General features: G+C 40.8%; 1 protein-coding gene across 1 annotated transcript in view; it reads left to right on the forward strand.

Moving 5' to 3' along the window:
* The window catches only part of LOC119734845 (serine/threonine-protein phosphatase PP1-beta-like), a 30201-nt gene extending 19820 nt beyond the window's left edge, over positions 1-10381 (forward strand). The window contains 5 exon segments of the mRNA XM_038208426.1: positions 1668-1756; positions 4915-5063; positions 5982-6095; positions 8382-8525; positions 9794-10381. Of these exon segments, the coding sequence (XP_038064354.1) occupies positions 1668-1756; positions 4915-5063; positions 5982-6095; positions 8382-8525; positions 9794-9832 (535 nt within the window). The 3' untranslated portion in view covers positions 9833-10381.
* The last annotated feature ends 11719 nt before the right edge of the window (positions 10382-22100 follow it).

The raw sequence follows: 22100 nt of genomic DNA on the forward strand, positions 1-22100 counted from the left end.
CATTAATGAGCCTGGTGTTTCCAGTTCTACGGTATGTTTTGAATTACTAAGTAAAGTGTTCACTAATTATTGGCTTAAAAGTGATTAACTTTACAAGAAAAAAAACCATTAAATTTCCTATTTCCCAAACAGATCATAGCTTTTTCCAATAAAAGTTGTTTTCAAAATATGGAGTGTAATTTCCGTCCCGTCTGTCACGCTGATTTTACTTCATCACTATACAGCCACTGAATCTTCAAGTTTCATGAATTGTTTTTTAATTTGAAATATAGAGTGTTTACTTTGACTTCTAACCTAGATGGTTACACCTTACATATTGGTTGTGGCAGGCCTTTGGGGAAAAAAAGGGTGAAAATCTGTCCCGTCTGTCACTCCGGAATGGACCGATCCAGTAAGCACCGCCCCATTGTATTCTGACCAATCACAGCCGTGATTTATGTCCGACATGCGTGCACAAAAGTCCGACATGCGTGCACGCGCGCGTATGCGCGCAGTAGGAAAATGCAGTGTGGCATTGGAGAGAAGCACGTGTTAATTCGCCCACGTGCGCACTGGGCGGGGCTTACTGGATCGGTCCATTGGCCGTACTTTATTTTGTTAATGTGAGTGCACAAGGGGTTTACTCATGAGTAGCCCTCAAAGATGGCAGCAGTGCAAACAATCTATGTACATAATATGACATTTCGTCACCGTTTTCACGAAGAGCCACATACAATTTTTTCGATTTTGATTTTTTTTTCAATATTTCGCATTAAAACAATGTACTTAACCATTTTGACATGTTTCTGTAAGCAAAACATCATTAATTTCTAAGTTACATTAATGTTGCAAGGGGCAGAAATCTCGATAAATGCATTTTGCATTTTCACGAAGAGCCCCAAACATTTTGGCCCTTTGAACGCGTATAAAACCCATTGCACGGAAATACGTAAAAGTAGGTCAAATGAGATTTGCATTTTCACGAAGAGCCACATATCTTTGTTACATTTTCAGCTGTGCGCGTACTCACGCGCCTATGGAAATACACGTTGAACAGAAAGGGCCAATATGTCGGAAACCTGAATTTGCGTTTTCACGAAGAGCCACATATCTTTACTAATTAATTTTCACTAATTAACTGCTGTATTAAGTCTTATTACCGGGTTCATGAAAAACAAACTTCAGCTCTCGTAGAATCGTGTGATGGTTTTCTTGCTGCACAAAGTTGTTGCGAAGTAGTTTTTCTTGAAGTTTTAAAATATGAGAAACTTCTTTTGCGATTATCTCAAAAACACTTTTCTTCAAAATCAACATAATATATAGTACGTGGCTGTTCGTGAAAATGGTGACGATTAGTGTGAAGATTTACATACATGAAATAACCTTAGAACAGTCCTGAAGCATCCAATTAAGGAGAGTCGGGGTTAATGGTTTACAGAAATAGAAGAGAAGGTCGACAATGGTACTGAAATAATAATGAATACCTGACAAATAAATATTTTTGAGGATTTGTGTTATTCCGTTATTTATAAAGACAGAAAGGCTATATTCAGTAACTTTAGTCATAGACTCATCCGATATGATAATGTCCCATTGACGTGAATGCAAATGTCTTTTGGCCACCTTAGGGAAAGTTTTCTCTTGATTTTAACCTTTGATTTTTTATTTCTTCTGAACCCTTGCTACAGAATATACGGTTTTTATGATGAATGCAAACGCAGGTACAACATCAAGCTGTGGAAGACTTTCACAGACTGCTTCAACTGTTTGCCAATCGGTAAGGTCAAGCGTTAAAGAGAAGAATGAACATCAGTGAATATCATTTGACTTTGCTTTGGGTCACGTGATGTTCAATCACGTGACTGACTTTTCTTGGTGATTTTTTTTTTTTTTTTGTAGTTGGGCATACAAGAGTTGTACATGCTTGCAGTCCAACATTTTCAAAATCTTGCTAAAAAAATCCAACCGTTTATTTTCCTAGTTTGCTTGAATATTTCAGCAGTTAAAGACATCTTTGGGTGGTACATGTACTAGAATATTGACAAAGTCATAACATTGCATTGCTAATCATTGACTCCAAGATCTAAATTGCCCGATTATCCTTGTGGGAGTGAAAAGCCTATCAGAAGCAGATTTTGTGTCACTTACGATGGTTAAAGAAAACAATCTTTCCGACCCTCCTCCTGGCCGAAGTATCCCCTGGGTAAAAGGCCAGTGCTGTCACAGAAATCCAGACTGGTTCCCGCCTCTGTTGTTATTCAAAGTCAGAATGATAATGTAGCCTGGTAGGGATCAAGAACCAGTTTACCAAACTGAGTACGTGCATTTAGATTATACATGTACATGTATAAATGATTAACAAGGGTTTGAATGGGTGAAGTGCAAGTGTCATTACCGAGCGTGGCCACTTGATATGGATATTTACCCAGGATCTTGGGAATTAGGGCCAGGCTGGGACAGGCCCTGGGGAAAGGTTCACCAAATCTTCGGATTTTGAGTACACCCAAAAGAATGGATTGCAAATATGAAAAATGTTAATTGTGAGTCGCACACATTTTGGCTATCCTGATACATTATCCTGAAATTTTGGGGCATTTTTCTGTGGTCATCTTGGGATTTTCAAATTTGATGTGTGGCCACGCTAGTGTGGACGCCCAGGAACTTCTGATATCTCCTTATCTCATTCCCAGTTGAACATATTTCAAACTCCAGTGAATTTCACAGCACTGTATGGTTTTTGATGTCATATTCACTGTGCTTTTTCTTTCGCGTGAACTATGAGCCAGCCTTTAGTTTGTAGAAATATGATTTACATTTGTTTTTCCTCGCGCTCTCTCTCTCTCTCTCTGTACTTCTCTTCTTTACTCTCTATTGTAGCCCACCCAATCATCTGTTCATTGTGTTTTGCAATTTATCAGGAAAATTAAGGGGCCAACAAAATTTGAAGTGGGACAACAGAGATATTGAATTTTGGTCAGCGTGTGGGTGTTTGTCAATTTGATGCATTCACATCTTCACCTCTGCGGAGATACAAAAATGAAATAAAAAACAAACGATACTGCGATACGTGCGTGGTCCAGTTTGTCTTCTTTCGAAATTGAACCCTCGGGAGCAACAAAAGCAATTTCTGTAGTTGTAATCAATTCCCAGCGGCGGAGGTTTGCTCAGTAACAAGCATCCCGAGGGGTGAGAATGGCAACTAGAAATAGAGCGAATCAGAAATAGCTCAATTGGTCTGACATTTGAGCGCTCAACCACTGACATTCCTTCTAGCAGGGAGAATGTGTACAGTTGTATATAATTGACCTATCGCGGTAGAATTGCGTTAGAATCGCGTCAACGCAGCTTGTCAAATATTGTCCAATTACATCATATACAAATGGACGCGGAACGCACAAAATCTGAGACAAACAAAACTTAGTGTACAAAAACTCCATAGGGTTGTCTAAGGGGCATGGCTAACTCGCAAACGGCAATCGGTCAATTGCTCAGAGAATGTAAATCAGATTTTTTATTTCTAGGTTTGCACAAGTACCCCCTCAATGGTTACAAAGGAAGAGACCACTGGGAGGGACATTCAAACGCGTTACTGAGGACGCCTGACATTCACGCAAGGACGTAATTGCTTTGTGCACATTCAGAATACAATTAGTCGTGCATACATGTACTTCGCGCTATACATGTGTACATGTACGTGGCAAACCAGTATGTACGTGTTCTACATAACCCCCGAGGACAGACACACAAAGGGAGAACAACGGATCCTTTCAGTCCTCGGGAGTTGGGTCTTTTGTTCAAAATGGTCCTCTGTAGTAGGTTCGTGTGCTTAGTCTATGGGAGAGTGTAATATTACAGGGACAATGGGAAACACAAAGCATTGTCCTCAGGAGTATAGTAAAACAAGAGTGTATGCGTACGTGTGTCCTGTCCACGGGGCTCTTCAAAGGGTCAAAAAGTGTGCTCTCTTGGTCACGCACGGAAACCATAGGGCCTGTGCCAAAGATTGTATTACATTTGACACTAAACATTTTAGTACATGTACATTAAAATCCTCCAATGCAAACATACCAGTACAGTTTGTCCAGAGTTGCCATTTCAGTCAAAATCAGTCAAATGACTGTTTTCAACAGTTAAGACCTCCCAGCCTGCATAAAGCAGGATCGACCGACTGTTTGTCTAACTTGTTAAACCTATGCTTTGACTGTAGTTGATTGATAAGGCAGCCGTGCCCAACCACTTGCCTGCTTTTTGTCAGTTGACTGAATTTGACTAGTCACAGTGCTTGCATGAAATATGATCTGACTGTTGGTGACCAGCATGTGTAAAAGGCATGGCAGGGGAAGAGGATTAATTTTTTGACTGTCTGTGACAGTTTCAACAGCAGGAGGGTTAGGGGTAGATTTATTTGTTTTTACACGAGATAACTTCCTTCAATTTATAACTTTCACATACATGACAGCCAAGTACACGTATACATGTACATGTACATGTATGTACCGGTACATGTATTCACTCTCACCTAGCTTTGTACAACACTCATTTAGATACATGATGAGAACGTGTGTAGCCACTCTTGCTTCAAATTCTCTGCAAGTTTTCCCCTTTTGGGATATTGTTAGACCTTGGTCACAAAATGCTGCTATGGACTCTGTGCAGTTAGTGGCATGGGAGGTACACACCACGGGCGCATACTGGTTCATGCACGTATAGGAAAAAGTACTCACAACTTACTTTATACTGAATGTACGCTGACCCAAGTGAGCCTCAGATGCCGATGGTAATGCGTTTGGAAAGTCTGCTCCAGTGGTCTCCCCCAACTCTCTCATTAAAACCCTTGATACTTGTGCGCAGGAGTTCATGCTCTTTTTCTTGCACATGTACAGTGCCTTTGACAAATTGACTAAATGGTCTTGTTTCCTGTCTCTGTTCTCACAGCGGCTTTGGTGGAAGGCACAATATTCTGTATGCATGGCGGGTTATCTCCGGACCTGTCTACTGTGGACCAGCTCAGGCACATCAATCGACCCCTAGACATTCCTGACCACGGCCTGGTGTGTGATCTACTATGGGCTGATCCCGATGACGTAAGTGCAGGGATTATCTTCAGTCTAAGCATTTCCCTCCCCCAGCCCCCTTGGGATTTGTGCTCTAAAATAAAGTATGTTTTTTGCTTAATTTTTTTATTTTTCTGTCAAAGTTTTTTATATTTCACAAGTTCCTCATTCAAACATTGCAAAGTAATCTGGGGAGATCCCCTTTATCCTGGGTTGAACCATTGACCCTAAAAATCCTAGCCAAACACCAGCCCTCTGACAAGAACCGCATGTTTATGTAGTAAAATCCTTATAGTGTGTCTAGCCGGCTGGCCTGGCATGGAGTGGATAATCAGTCACCATGTCGGCAAACACAAGTTAAAGCTGTGTGCAGTCCTCTGACCACTTTAACACATCAAATTGATAGTATACCTGGTAGCGTGGATTTGGACCCTATTCCCTTTTCAAAGTGTACTGTAGTTTACATTATGTCTGCGGAACTGTGTGTGAAAAAAGCAATAGCGTGCTACGTGTTGTCAGCGTGCTAGACTCATACCAGCTCATACTCGATCAAATGTAAGTTTTCTGCATACACTCACCACATTCAAATTGTACGGTGAACGATAGTTGAAAAGCTAAGTCTACTTGTATGCAAGTCTCGGATCATTGTGTATGTGTTGCTTCATGGCGATCGTCATGCTACCACAACATTTTTGTATGTATATGTGCTGTATGTTCATTGTCTACATATGTAAAGTAACATGTGTGTGGCATTGTATCATGAGTACATGTACATGTATTTAGGCCTTTGGTGTATTGCGAAAGTGTCAATTTGTTCTGGCCTTGGAACAAAACCCACTGGCATCCCTTGTGATTGCATCCATAAAGCTTCCTGACCTCAAATCAGAATTTCTTAGAAATAAAATGCAGAGGAAAACTAATGAGAGTTCTTGTTTTTTATGTTTACAGGATATCACAGGCTGGGGGGAGAATGATCGCGGTGTATCCTACACGTTCGGTGGTGATGTGGTGCGACACTTCCTGAAGAGGAACGATCTCAGCCTTATAGTCCGGGCTCACCAGGTCAGAATCAGACATCTCTCTGCAAGGCTGAATCCTTGAAATTCCTTTTAAAGCTGGATTTATATATGAGGCAATTGGCAAAAAAACTAGCAAAATTGTTAGATTTTGAGAAAATGGCCTCTAAATTCTAGATGTTTCTGTATGAGAGCCTTTTGGACTTAAATCTTTATCAGCTCTATGTTTTGGAGGTTGGGTGAAAGGAATCAAGAATTACGTCTCTCGCTGTCATACGGGTAAAAAAACTTGGAGAATTACCGACAAGTTTGGACTCTAGCAGATCATATAGCATAGCATCACATAACGTTGTCGGAGAGAAATCGCAAACAACTGTTTCCTTTTATTGTTCTTCAAATGTTTTGCACATATTGTAACTCGTGGCACATTTTTAGGATTAGCCAGCATAAAGCAATAGTCAAACACCAGCTGGAACTTGAAGAAAATTTAAAGGAGAAACAACTTTACATTTCTCATCTATTTTATTGAATCTGGACGATAGCACATGTTGTGGGTTGGTTTGGATTTCATGGCCAACATACCTATCTTCCAGAGCTCCCATATCCTGAAATTTCAGAGTCTGGTACATCTTTGATGGCATTAATACACACAGTACCAATTTGGATTTTGGAGGTGGGTAACCAGTTTGCCATGAAGCACTTCATCAATCCAATTTTCATATGTGATGGATCGGTACCCTCCCCCCTCCCCAGATCGGTACCATCCCCCCTCCCCCCAGATCGGTACCATCCCCCCCCCCCCCCCCCAGATCGGTACCATCCCCCCTCCCCCAGATCAGTACCATCCCCACTCCCCCCAGATCAGTACCATCCCCCCTCCCCCCAGATCAGTACCATCCCCCCTCCCCCCAGATCAGTACCATCCCCCTTCCCCCCAGATCAGTACCATCCCCCCTCCCCCCAGATCAGTACCATCCCCCCTCCCCCCAGATCAGTACCATCCCCCCTCCCCCCCAGATCAGTACCATCCCCACTCCCCCCAGATCGGTACCATCCCCCCCTCCCCCCAGATCGGTACCATCCCCACTCCCCCCAGATCGGTACCATCCCCACTCCCCCCAGATCGGTACCATCCCCACTCCCCCCAGATCAGTACCATCCTCCCTCCCCCCAGATCGGTACCATCCCCGCTCCCCCCAGATCGGTACCATCCCCACTCCCCCCAGATCGGTACCATTCCAACTCCCCCCAGATCGGTACCATCCCCACTCCCCCCAGATCGGTACCATCCCCACTCCCCCAGATCGGTACTATCCCCCCTCCCCCAGATCAGTACCATCCCCACTCCCCCAGATCGGTACCATCCCCACTCCCCCCAGATCGGTACCATCCCCACTCCCCCCAGATCGGTACCATCCCCACTCCCCCCAGATCGGTACCATCCCCGCTCCCCCCAGATCGGTACCATCCCCGCTCCCCCCAGATCGGTACCATCCCCACTCCCCCCAGATCGGTACCATCCCCACTCCCCCCAGATCGGTACCATTCCCACTCCCCCAGATCGGTACCATCCCCCCTCCCCCAGATCAGTACCATCCCCACTCCCCCCAGATCGGTACCATCCCCACTCCCCCCAGATCGGTACCATCCCCACTCCCCCCAGATCGGTACCATCCCCACTCCCCCCAGATCAGTACCATCCCCACTCCCCCGAGATCGGTACCATCCCCACTCCCCCCAGATCAGTACCATCCCCACTCCCCCCAGATCGGTACCATCCCCACTCCCCCCAGATCGGTACTATCCCCCCTCCCCCAGATCAGTACCATCCCCACTCCCCCCAGATCGGTACCATCCCCACTCCCCCCAGATCGGTACCATCCCCACTCCCCCCAGATCGGTACCATCCCCACTCCCCCCAGATCGGTACCATCCCCACTCCCCCCAGATCGGTACCATCCCCACTCCCCCCAGATCGGTACCATCCCCACTCCCCCCAGATCGGTACCATCCCCGCTCCCCCCAGATCGGTACCATCCCCCCTCCCCCCAGATCAGTACCATCCCCCCTCCCCCCAGATCGGTACCATCCCCCCTCCCCCCAGATCAGTACCATCCTCCCTCCCCCAGATCAGTACCATCCCCACTCCCCCCAGATCGGTACCATCCCCCCTCCCCCCAGATCGGTACCATCCCCCCTCCCCCAGATCAGTACCATCCCCACTCCCTCCACCCACCTCCCTCACATGTGGTAACAACATCTAAGATGAGCACGGACATTTCCATTCATACAAGTTGTCATCCAATCTGTTTTTCTCTCTCTCCCTTCCCAGGTTGTTGAAGACGGGTACCAGTTTTTCCAGAAGAGGAACCTAGTGACGTTGTTCAGTGCCCCCAACTACTGCGGTGAGTTTGACAACGCGGCCGGCGTCATGATAGTCACGGAGGACCTCACGTGCTCCTTCTCCATACTGCCGGTGAGTTCAAAAACTCTCACAATACTGTCAGGTTCTTTGCTCATCCAGGGCCCAGCCTATGGGCTCTGCGCGCAAACAAAGAGGGAGCTTTTCGGCCACTTTCGAGAACCCAGTGGACGGGGCACACCGCGTGCACTTACTTTTCGGCATGGGTGTGGTGTGAAATAATAATATAATAATAATAATCATAGTGCTTATATGGCGCTTTCCATCGTATCAGCAATCTCAAAGCGCTTTACAATTATTACCCTGTTCATCAGGCCATGGGACCACGCGGCAGCCGATATCAGCGCTCAGTCGGTCTTCGACCATCACGGGTTCCCATTTATACTCCTGGGTGGAGAGAGGCAATTGTAATTGAGTATCTTACCCAAGGGCACAAACACCATGTTCCTGGCAGGATTCGAGCCCACGCACCATCGTGCGTGAGTCAAACACTTCTCACACGGCTAAATTTTGAATGTGCGCTAAGCCATAGCGTTTTCGAGTGAACGTCAAGCGTCATCAGTAATGTGTTCGAATGTCTCTCCCAGTGGTCTCCCCCAACTCTCCCTTTCTTACCGTTGAGGGGGTACTTGTGCACGGAGCCCATAATCCTCTTTGTACCTGACTCACTGTCGCTTGTGAAGTAGAGTTGTATAAGTCTCACCTTGGCCCCCAAAAATTTAACTCCAATGACTACCTTAACCCTTGCTGTGATTTTTTTTGTGCTGGAGACTTATACATGTAGTTTGAACATAGAAAGAAAACATTAAAATTTTTGCTTATAAATATGGAAAGTTGCATTGATAAGCATAAGAACCAAAAAGGCACTTAAACACTCTCTAACATGTTGACTGCTGACTATGGATATAGTTGTGACAGGCATACAAGATGTTGCCACTACGAGTACATGTATACTCGTAGTATTAAGTAAAGGCTTTTGTACTGTAAACTGAATATAACTGGCGTCTTTGAAAATGCAACAAATTAGCTGCTGGCAGTTTGAGATCAAAATTCTATTGAATGGTTATGTTTAAATTATCAAATTATTGTTTTTTTATTAAGTACCACATACATGCGCATGCATACATGTACATCGATCACTTGGCAAAGGGGCGCTTCCTGTAAAAGTTTCATCGGCAGTCAACGTGTTAACTGACATTACAAAACTTGACTGGTGTTACACAATTGCACTTCCAGATTCAAGAAGCGAGAGAAAAAAAAACATGTCATTGCATGCTGCCTTTAATGCTTTTGGGTGTAATTTGTTTTTCTCCTTTTCACAGCCCGAAAGCAAGAAGGAGATAGCCAGCAAGAAGAAATAACAAGATGTTGTAGAGAATGGAGATTATAGAATGCTCACCTTGGTCAAAACACATTGCAACAGAGTCAACTTGGTCAACAGAGGGAGTCCTGTTACTGTTCGCCTTATGGATTTCACCAATCAGGCAAGGTTTCACTAGGGAATATGGGAAGAGAGTTGGCATCAGCCCAACCAAAGTAAAAATGTTACAGCTTCAGTGTTTCCATAAAAAAAAAACTAACTAATTGAAATGTGAAGGGAAAAAATGACCAATTGTGACTAGGAAGATAGAAATACACATGGAGCCTTTTTTTTTCATTTGTACTTTTCAGATATTTGACAATGAGTACTCTTTGAGGTAAATTTTCTTCAGTTTTTCAACAACTGCCAAAAAGTCTCAGAGGCTGGGTTTTTTTTTAGCCAAATGCTTTAAAGTTGCTCTCCTTTGCCTTCTCTACAAACTCCTTTTTTGTCTCCTTACAAATTTTCAATTTGTATGTTTTATTTTTCCCCTCCTGCTGTTTGAACAGTCACAGACAGTCAAAAAATCAATCCTCTTCCCTGCCATGCCTTTTACACAGGCTAGTCACCAACAGTCAGATCATATTTCAAGCAAGTACTGTGACTAGTCAAATTCAGTCAACAGACAGAAGCAGGCAAGTGGTAAGCACAGCTGGCTTATCAATCACCTACAGTCAAAGCATAGCTGTATCAAGCTACTAAACAGTCACAGCCAGTTAATCCTGCTTTATGTAGGCTGGGAGCTCTGAACTGTTGAAAACAGTCACTTGATTGATTTTGACTGAAAGGACAACTTGGCACAGAATGTATGTTTGCATAGGAGGGTAAAATGAAAAGAGAATTTTCCTAATTTTTTTTTAAAAATCTATTTGGTGTCCAAAACTCTTTGAAAAAAAGGCTTTTATTATTAAATTGCTTTTGCACCTTTCACACACAAAGAGATCTGTCTGAATAATTGTTGGGGTGCAACTTATTCGAAATTTGCAAAAGTAATTATTCAATTACTAACTGTGGATTTTTGTTTGATCTCTCGTTCCAATGTGAATTGTATTGCTAGAAAAAAAGAAGCAAAAAAATATACATTTTGGAGTGTGAAACTAAAAAAAAATACTGGGAGAGCAACTTTAAAACAAACGTAAATGATGGTATACAAATAAAGAATGTTTATGAGTGCAATGGTAAGAATAATGTCATGAGGTGACAGATGGAATGTTATCCATCTGTCACCGAATGAAATTATTCTTTCCATTGCACGAATGTGAAACATTCCTTATCTGTTTTATACAATACCTGAGTAAATCCTCGTCATCTGATTGGTCAGAGCGACCAATCATGTGACCATGCAATGGAAGTTCTATTTACTGTGGAATAGAACGGCTGGGCCGTGGGTTGGGACGAAGATTTCAAAGACGTGATCAACGACCCACGAATCAGATGACAGGGATATATTCAGGCATTGTATAATATTCATACACATATGGGGTTTTTGAAACCTTTGCTTAGTCTTCGGCTTCGGTTTTGCCTTCGACTTCTGAATCACTGAGAGGCTACTAAACAAAAATATTGCAACTTTTGGCTTCATGTCAACCGACTGAATGTTCCTGAAGCATAATAGGCGCCAAAACGTAGCTGGAGTTCCCGAAGTTGGGGGCCTAAAACCTCTTTACGCCGAAGACGAAGCCAAAGCCAGTCATTTCGAAAACGCTGATAGTTCTTGCTTGAGCTTGTAAAGTCCTGCCCAGCTATTGTAATCACTCAAATATACACAACTCAAAAAAAAAAATCAACTTGCCGCACCTCAACTCACAAAGTCAATAACAGAGCAGAAAAAAAATCTATACATGTATATTGACCAAATATTGTAAATACGAGTTATTGCGCAAAAGGTTGTTGACATTTCTCTGAAGTTCGAGTTTAATTATTAGATCAACTTTTTTTTTAAGCTGATTAAGGATGTTACACATAAAGCCAGTACTTTTTAGAATTGTTCCAGTTTTTCTGTAAAAGTATTTAATTAATTTGTTTTTCTCCAGTGTTGAACATGTATGAGTACTAACTTCCTTGGCCTAGTTCTTGGTAATCCAGTAAATCCACATTCCTTATCCCTGAAGTTTGCACTGGCTAACGTACACAGGAATAGGATTTTTCCGGATTTTTTCCCGGACTTTTTTCCGGAAACCTAAATCTGAAGTTTTCATTATTTTTGGGTCAAAAGTTTCTACGAAAGAATTGGCAGTTTATTTGGAGTGCCTCTGTATGCAAATATGCACGCAGGTAGCTAGAGACCCTCTGTTACACCAGGGCTCCGCTAAATATGTTTTGTGGAATTTGATTTTCATTTTTTTTTTTGATTTTTAATTTCAATTTACAATAAGTATTATAATTTTTCCTGCCGCCTAAAACACTCGATCCCATCTCTAATTGTATTCATAAATTAGACAGAAGGCCAGTACTTCAAAACATTTTCAAATTGTATCATATAAAAAGGTACTACTCTAAAAACTAATGTGAAGTATTCAATGATGCCACTGTAAGATAAATGCGTTTAAAAAACTGCCACCCTACAAGCTTCCAACCGTCCATATTTATGCCTTGTTTTACAAAGCCTTGAAGTAGACCGCTGGGTTTTCAACGGCCAAGTTCATGGGGCTGCTTAGGACAGAAATATGCTAAGGAATGGTTCAGCTGGAATGGGTCAGCAGTCAGCAGCCAAGACGCCATGCGTGTTCTTGGCTGATTCTATTGAGAACCGTAATTTCCTGTTACAGCCGCGTAAGATCATTTGCAATTACCCTCAAAAGTACATACCCATTTAATGACGGAAACATTGCGCAAAGTGAAGACAGGACTGGTATCAAATACCTTGTTCTGCCTGAAATGGTCTAATTTCGAAGAAATCTACTAACATTGAAATGTTTAAGTGAAATAATATTTGTAATGCTTATATAGCGCTTTCCATCAACAATCTCAAAGGGCTTTACAATTATTCCCCGTTCATCAGGCCATGGGACCACGCGGCAGCCAATATCAGCGCACATTCAGACCTCTACCCTCACAGGTACCCATTTATTCTCCTGGGTGGAGAGAGGCAATTGTAGTTAACTGTCTTGCCCAAGGGCACAAACCTCATGTTCCTGGCAGGGTTTGAACCCACACACCATTGTACATGAGTCAAACACCTGGACCAAGGCATTCTACAATATAGTGTCAGATAATATGGAAATTTGAGCCATTTTGTTACTTTGGGGAAAAAAAAGCAAAAACAAAGCACAAAAAAGCAAATGATCTTATGCACCTTTAAGCATTATGATTTTTGGCTTATTTATAGCAGCCCGCAAATTTTGCCCGTGTCTCACACAAAAAGCAACTGGTCTTTGGAAGATACACAATGTGCATGTACTGTCTGGCTATTGTGTGGAGGTTTTTTTTTTTTGCCTTCTAAAGAATCAAACATAATTTCTTAATTGAGTATACCGGTGTCACGGTCTCACTTCTCCGGCGTGCTAGCTTCTCCGGGTTGATTCGGCGGATAATTGAGCACGTTACAGTGCACGTTACTTGAGTACGATTCATGCTCATGTGTCCGCTGTGCTTACTTTTCCTCGGGCTGTTTTCTGAAGTCTACCAAGCCCATTAATAACACAGTGGGGGATCCTCAAGAATGTGTTATGTAACACTTCCTGTGGGTCAAGTCATTCCATGGTCTTGCAAGCATTCTGATTTGCGTTCCCAGCGTCATGCATGTGTGTGTTCATGGAGGAATAATTAAGAACGAACTCCTTGGTCCGTGTTCCTTGCTCGTTCGTGGTCCATTTTGTCCTTATTTTTGCCACCACGGCTTAAAATAAATGTGCATTTCAAGTCTTTAATATTGGGAGTTAATAGTGCGCGCCACGAAAATTCTATGCATACAAATATCTTAAGATCTTACGTACACAAGTACAGCCCCGAAGAACTCAGCACACTAATACAGTGACGAAAATGTACACTACTGCGCAATTTTGTGCATGCGTGTTGAAGCGAAATTTCCCTTTTGGAGAAGCTAGCACGCCGGAGAAGTGAGACCGTGACACCGGTAGTTCTTGAAATACAATAGGAAAAAGAAAAAAAATATGTGGAAACATGACTTTTATGCACAATTTCAGCACAAATTGTACGGTGTCATCCACTGATAATGCACAATATCTAGATTTTACCACATGTGTTGGTAGCATAATACAGTACATATGTACAGTCTTCAGAAAGATTCTTCAAATTTAACTGAAAAGAATCTAAAAATTTAAGTACCCGAAAGAAAGAAGCAAGTTGTAACATGTATGAAAAAAATATTGTAAAAAAAAAAAAAACACTTGTTTTTAAAAACTTCTGTATAAAATAGTTTTCACATCTCTAACTTGTAAGATTTTGTTTGTTTGTTCCGTGCAATAGTAATGATTGAAACTTCACCAAAATAACATTGTTTTATGTATATTTGTAGAAAACTTTAATCCTTGAAATACGAATTCCTGTTATTATTTGGACACTGCTCTTAGCTTTACAGCTCAAATGAGTAATGCATCTCAAGTCGTTTTGTTTTTTTAATCTGTTACAAATTTACTTATTTTGTTTGTTATTTGGAGCCTATTATGAAATATGCGTTTTCTCGCTTAGAGGTTTTATTTAGAACAAAATTTTTAAGGAGTATGTTGTAAAATTTATTTTCTTACAGACATTTCTGCTTACATATCTGTTATGTACTAAGCTATAAATTAGAATGTAGTATGTAGACATATTAAGGATGTGACGTTTACACGTTTAAACGTTTAAACAAACAAAAATTCTAAATCCATTTACAAGTTTTCTAAACGTGTAAACGAAACCTGAATTATACACACAAAAAATGGGACCTACATGTACATGTACATGTACGTTCACACGATACACAGCACAAATAATTAACGACTATTGCAAACCTATTTACTTTACAACACCTTAGAAGCACTGCAGTACTTGATTGCATTTGAGGTACACGCAGTGAAGTTTTGACTTTGTCAATGACTGCCTGCTATTTATGTCAGTCATTGTTGATTTATCGTGTTGAACACGCCTATCTGCAGACATAATGGGCAGGCGGCGGCCTTTTGCCAAATGGCTAAACGTTTAAACGGTTTTTAAATTATTTGCTAAACATTTACGAAATGAAACGCAAAGTCACATCCTTCAGGCATATACAGCCAGAGTCATTAGTGGAAAAGGGAAGGGGCCTCATGCGATAGACTGATTTATTATGATAAACATTCGTGCACAAAAGTCTGACATGCATGCATGCGTGTACGACATGCGTGCATGCGCGTACGACATGAGTGCATGCGCGTACGACATGCGTGCATGCGTGTACGACATGAGTGCATGCGCGTACGACATGTATGACTGAAAAATGCAGTGTAGGACCGGAGAGGCGTGCGTGATCATTGCCAATGAGCGCTTTGGTTGGGGCCCATTGTGTAGGTCTATTTAATAGCCATCGCTCTGCCAGCAAGTTGTAAACTTGTCTTTTTTTCAGTCATATTGTGCCTTCTTTGTTAATGTGATAATTACAAAGAAATGGATCTTAACGGAAAAGTTATCTATGGTAGTGGCTGTACATGTAAATGTACACCTATTACTTGGGTTAAGTTCAGATGTGATCTGACTGTATTTCTGAAAATAAGTCTGTGTTGTTGAATCTAAATGGTCTGGAAACCAGTCTGCCTGCCTAGTCTCAGATGAAACAACCACCATAGTCTGGTGACCTTAGTCTGGTCACTATAGTCTGGTGACCTGACCTCGACAGGCAGTACCTTGCCTTTCCTCTTGCATTTCCTTAGTCGTTATATGCCTTGATGATTTTTCTGTGTTGTCTAAAGCTCTCGAAGATGCACACACACGCAAACCATTGCCTGTGTGTTTGCATGTGAATATTTTAATTAAGTTGACCCCTGCATCCGAGGTCAATGAGGATGTTCTCTGACTCGCAGACAGGTTGAGGCAGTGTTGGGACTGTAGCCACCATGACCTCAAAGGTAGACTGGTTCCTGGGCTAAGGTAGCATACTTTCTGTAATAATCCTGATAGCCTTAAACAAAGCAAGACTAGCGAATCCTAGGAGAGCTGGTCCCAGAGTGCACAAAAGTCCGTTCAATGGATTCCGAATGGCTATTCACTGGAAGTCATTTCATGCATCTGGTCTACACAGTGGGCCGGATCTAGCCCATTCATTGGCGTTACGGGGTAATCCTATATGATAGCACTGCCCGGCTCTCCCACAAATCTACAATCAGTCTAAGTCACATGAGAAAGTTGGTCGGTCCGTGATATTAGGTACAAAGAGAGACCGACACTCTGGGACCAGCCACAAAAAAAAAAGGATTTTGAAATCAATTAACATTTAATTTAAATAAAATACAGTACTTTAGTGTTTGCTATAGTTGGCGTTGGCCTCACCTTGTGTTGGCAGTTATTTTATTGTGACATAAAATGTAAAATTAGAATGATGAGGTTGGACTTGTACATACATGAGATTATTTATGTCACTGTTGACGGGTTGATTGCAATTTGTAAAAATTTTAGAACGATTTGACAGGTTTTTTCCTTAAATGTTTGTTTTTCTTCTGTGAAGGGAGGCATGAATTGTCAGAGATGCAGAATAAGCAATGTTGGGTTTTTCCCTTCAATGTGTTTATGGTGGTGAAACAGCGTGGAACATGCTAAGTCCTTATTTGTTTTGAAATAAATGTGCACTTAGAGACACAGGGCACAAATGAAATAACTGAACATTTGTAGGGTTAACTGTACTTTACTCGCCAAGATCCTTGGGGAAATCGACTGTACAGGACATGAATCTTTGTCTATAACTATGAAAAATGTCAACTCTAATGATTTAATTGGACGTAAATACTGCATGATAATTTGACTTTTTTTGTTGGGGGGGGGGGGGTTCTTGGACCTTTCGTATACAGCTTTATAGCTTTTGGCTTATTACTATTATTTTAAACTGTCATTTCCATTCTCATCCTAGTCTTGGTTCTAAGATGCCCTTAGCGGTGCGATGTTACAGCGCAGTACAGTACCGACTGTCGTGAATTACCCCGCAAAGAACTTCATGCACCAAGTTCTCAACTCTTAAGAAACAAACTTATACCTTATAAGGTATAAAACTACAAGTTGATATTTGTTTAATGGTAAAGTTAATGTGGTGAACCTTAATGGACATCACTATATCAGATGTGCTTTGAAGTTACCACCAAAAAAAAGACAGGAAATTGTATTCAGTTCAACATTTTCCTTCAGAAAATAAATACAACTGTTTGTGTCATTTCGTACATGTTGGGATTAAAGTTTTCATAAAAATTTAACTCTAATGTGAAATCCTAAAAGGATACATCAATTTAATGTACATGTATTGCAATAAAATAAAATGCATAATTTGCTGGTATACTTTTCATGTAACGAAATATATTGAAAAAAAATAACAACAACACCGCTGTAATTACTAGAAATTTTAACAATTTTGCAACAAATGTTCACGTTAGTAACCCCTGTAAAGTGATCTTTACTGAATTCACTGAATTGACTGTTCCTGTATTTTGTATTTCACTGATATCTTTAGGCCGTACTTGCCACGTTTGATGTGTTGACAGCGTAAAAAAAAAGAAGAATAAATCTCTAGATTTAGCTGAATTGTTTCTTTTTGCATCGGTTTCTTTCGGACATCTTTTTGGTTGTAGTAAAACATGTTTTATTTTCAGCAAATTGGTTAAAAAAAAAAAGCATCAAGACTTACACCGACATTGAGCCCTTCCATTGAAATACTCTAATAATAGCGCACGCCCTTGCGCTCATGTGCCCACTGCCCGCTGGTCGCGTCAAATTTCATTATAAATTTCAATAGCTGGTTTGCACTGAGGCTGAGGTTTACTCTATAGCATTTGCGCTAATTTCTCTTTAAGGGAGGGAATGATACTTGCGGAGTCATAATGCCATTGATTTAATGGTGGGGGGGGGGTGTTAATAATGTCCCTGCCCCCTCCAAAAATTATAAATCGAGAATATGCTGGAAAAGTACAGGGATTTCGGGGACAAATGTTCAGAACAAATCTCTAGAAAAACATCCTGGCGACGCCCATGACACTATAGCCACAAAAAAACGCAACTTTATTGTAAAACAATGAAATGTAATAATGAAGTCAGGATTACAGGAGACCGTGTTTATAACTTTGTCAAATTCAACTTGTTTTCTTTCCAAAGAGGGCGCGCTACACTAATAGCGGTCACCATGCACCTTTGTGTCAAACGGAGAAAAAAATGCGTAAATTAATTCCACATCCATTGAGAACCTGCCTGCCTTTTACATCACACTCTTTTGGGCGGACGATAACTCAAGGAATGCCTGTTGTATTTAATTAAAAACCTCGTCTAATGATTGGTAAGGATAAGTAACAAAGTGAGTATATTAAATTTCAAGAGAAGTGGTCAAGCAATAAAAGTCGGGGCGCGTGGCGGCGCGACCAGTGTTTATGTAGCGCGCCTTCTTTTTGTGGGGTAAATTAGATTGTTTTTAAGTTTCCTGATGAAATTGTGTAAGTTCGTTTAAGACATCAGGACAAATCCATATGCAACGCAACATGTATTTCTTGCGTTATTGTGTCCGCGACGAGTATAATTATCGTGACCGACTTCAATTGGGATTGCATTTTTCGTAGCTAATACACTGCATTGTTTTGCTTATATTCTATTATTTGATCATTTCTCTTGACATTCAACACCGTACCCTCTCCTGCCCATCCTAGGGTCAATTTTGGACCACTTTTATTTCAAGTGACTTGCATACCAATACCCTGGTATTCCGATATTTTCTGCAAATCCAATTTGTTTAGTTGACAGAAATGTCTTGAGTTTAATACCTTAACAAAATACATGTAACTAGCCTTATCAGATTTCTTTTTAGCCAAACATTTTACATTCAACTGATTCAACAGTTTGTCTCTATATCAGCTTTTATATTGGCAGAAAGCATTAAACATTTTGAGTTTTCCATAACAAAAAATAAATGTTTTTAACTTTTTACCAAAGCATCATCCTAATTGTACAATCAGTGATAACTTGATCGGTGTTAATGTTTAGATAACATTCTCCGAAAGAATCAAAATGACAAATGCTTCTTGAAACTGTCGCTTCAGATTGCAGCTCGTATGAACCCCCCCCCCCCCACCCTCCCCCCCCCCCAAAAAAAAACCCCCAAATGGTCAAAATATTCTACATGGACTTTTTATTGAAAAGGAATTCAAAATGAAACGTGAAATTTGAAACTATATTCAATTTCAACCAAAAATTCAGAAGCTTTTAGACAATTTCAAGTATAATGTGTGTTTTGGAGAAGGCAAACATTAAGGCAAAAAGATCAGAGTGGGACTCGAACCTGGGTCGCCAGATTGGGAGTCCTGCGCTGGTCCACAACAGCCTAACCGCGCTCATGCATTTATCAGGTTCTGCTTAATTATAACTGAAAGATAGGCTTATCGTGGCTTTTCACGTTGACGCCCATACACGCTTAGACGTAACACACAGTCTGATGATGCAAATCACTCGTTTGATTTTGGTTGTAGATGTTTGTGTTGATCTAAATTTGATTAGAAAAGGGTAAAGGGTGTTAACTTAACTAAAAATCGTGAAATTCCACGAAATAAAACAGGTACAATCCGTGGTTTCAGTACGAAACACACGTGTTCAACGGATGCAGGGAAGCCCATTTCTTTTGTTAATTTCCTTTGTTGAATCTGGCGTTAACAATAAAATGTTTCCATTGAGGCGAAAGGATTAAACGCCGCGATCTTTTTTCACGCTTGAGTACCTCTGAATGGGGAATATTGAAGCGGAAAATCACGAAATACAGCACTTAGACAGCGTTTTAGGCCACATAATGATACTTTTTGAAGAGGAAATTGCATACTGAAAACAACTATAGTTTCAAAATGCAAAAATTCGCCGTATTTAAAAAGTCGGGGTAAAATTTTTGGAAAAATTTGGCCCAAACTTTCCTCCTTCCAACGTAGGTGGCGCTACATATATTTCATTCGTGCACCCGTATCCAGCGCGCGCTAAGTTGGTTAGCGCATTAGCAAGAGCGTGTGTGTACGGCAGTTGGGAGGGTATTGGTCATGTTGGTGGTTGGGCTGGCTTGATTTTTGTTTACATTTATGATTTTAAATCATAAATGTATACAAATCGCTGATTTATAGCCCTGTTCAAAAATGTTTCCCCAAGGACTTCCAATGAATATCTTATATCGGCAGAAAGCATTAAACATTTTGAGTTTTCCGTTTCAAAAATTAATGTTTTTAAATGTTTACCAAAGTATCATCCCAAGTGTACAATCAGTGATAACTTGATCGGTGTTAATGTTTAGATAACATTCTCCAGTCAAAAGAATTAAAATGACAGATGCTTTGGAAATTTCTTGAAAACTGTCGCTTCAGATTGCAGCTTGTATGAGACCCCCTACACCTCCCCCCCCCAAAAAAAAAAAAATTGGTCCAAATAATCTACATGGACTTATTACTGAAAATGAATTGAAAATGAAACATGAAATTTGAGTGTTTTTATTCAAGTATATTCAAATTCAACAAAAAATTCAGAAGCTTTTAGACATTTTCAAGTGTAAAGTGTGTTTGGAGAAGGCAAAAATTAAGGCAAAATGAACGGAGTAGGACTCGAACCAGGGTCGCCAGATTAGGAGTCCTGCGCTGGTCCACAACAGCATAACCGCGCTCATGCATTTATCAGGTTCTGCTTAATTATAACTGTAAGATAGGCTTATCGTGGCTTTTCACGTTGACGCCCATACACGCTTAGACGTAATAAACAGTCTGATGATGTAAAGCACTCGTTTGATTTTGGTTGTAGATGTTTGTGTTGATCTAAATTTGATTGAAAAAGGGTAAAGGGTGTTAACTTAACTAAAATTTGTGAAATTCCACGAAATAAAACAGGTACAATCCGTGGTTTCAGTACGAAACACACGTGTTCAACGGATGCAGGGAAGCCCATTTCTTTTGTTAATTTCCTTTGTTGAATCTGGCGTTAACAATAAAATGTTTCCATTGAGGCGAAAGGATTAAACGCCGCAATCTTTTTTCACGCTTGAGTACCTCTGAATGGGGAATATTGAAGCGGAAAATCACGAAATACAGCACTTAGACAGCGTTTTAGGCCACATAATGATACTTTTTGAAGAGGAAATTGCATACTGAAAACAACTATAGTTTCAAAATGCAAAAATTCGCCGTATTTAAAAAGTCGGGGTAAAATTTTTGGAAAAATTTGGCCCAAACTTTCCTCCTTCCAACGTAGGTGGCGCTACATATATTTCATTCGTGCACCCGTATCCAGCGCGCGCTAAGTTGGTTAGCGCATTAGCAAGAGCGTGTGTGTACGGCAGTTGGGAGGGTATTGGTCATGTTGGTGGTTGGGCTGGCTTGATTTTTGTTTACATTTATGATTTTAAATCATAAATGTATACAAATCGCTGATTTATAGCCCTGTTCAAAAATGTTTCCCCAAGGACTTCCAATGAATATCTTATATCGGCAGAAAGCATTAAACATTTTGAGTTTTCCGTTTCAAAAATTAATGTTTTTAAATGTTTACCAAAGTATCATCCCAAGTGTACAATCAGTGATAACTTGATCGGTGTTAATGTTTAGATAACATTCTCCAGTCAAAAGAATTAAAATGACAGATGCTTTGGAAATTTCTTGAAAACTGTCGCTTCAGATTGCAGCTTGTATGAGACCCCCTACACCTCCCCCCCCCCAAAAAAAAAAAATTGGTCCAAATAATCTACATGGACTTATTACTGAAAATGAATTGAAAATGAAACATGAAATTTGAGTGTTTTTATTCAAGTATATTCAAATTCAACAAAAAATTCAGAAGCTTTTAGACATTTTCAAGTGTAAAGTGTGTTTGGAGAAGGCAAAAATTAAGGCAAAATGAACGGAGTAGGACTCGAACCAGGGTCGCCAGATTAGGAGTCCTGCGCTGGTCCACAACAGCATAACCGCGCTCATGCATTTATCAGGTTCTGCTTAATTATAACTGTAAGATAGGCTTATCGTGGCTTTTCACGTTGACGCCCATACACGCTTAGACGTAATAAACAGTCTGATGATGTAAAGCACTCGTTTGATTTTGGTTGTAGATGTTTGTGTTGATCTAAATTTGATTGAAAAAGGGTAAAGGGTGTTAACTTA

Source organism: Patiria miniata, unplaced genomic scaffold (genome assembly GCF_015706575.1).
Source record: "Patiria miniata isolate m_02_andy unplaced genomic scaffold, ASM1570657v1 HiC_scaffold_28, whole genome shotgun sequence".
NCBI classification, from domain to species: domain Eukaryota; kingdom Metazoa; phylum Echinodermata; class Asteroidea; order Valvatida; family Asterinidae; genus Patiria; species Patiria miniata.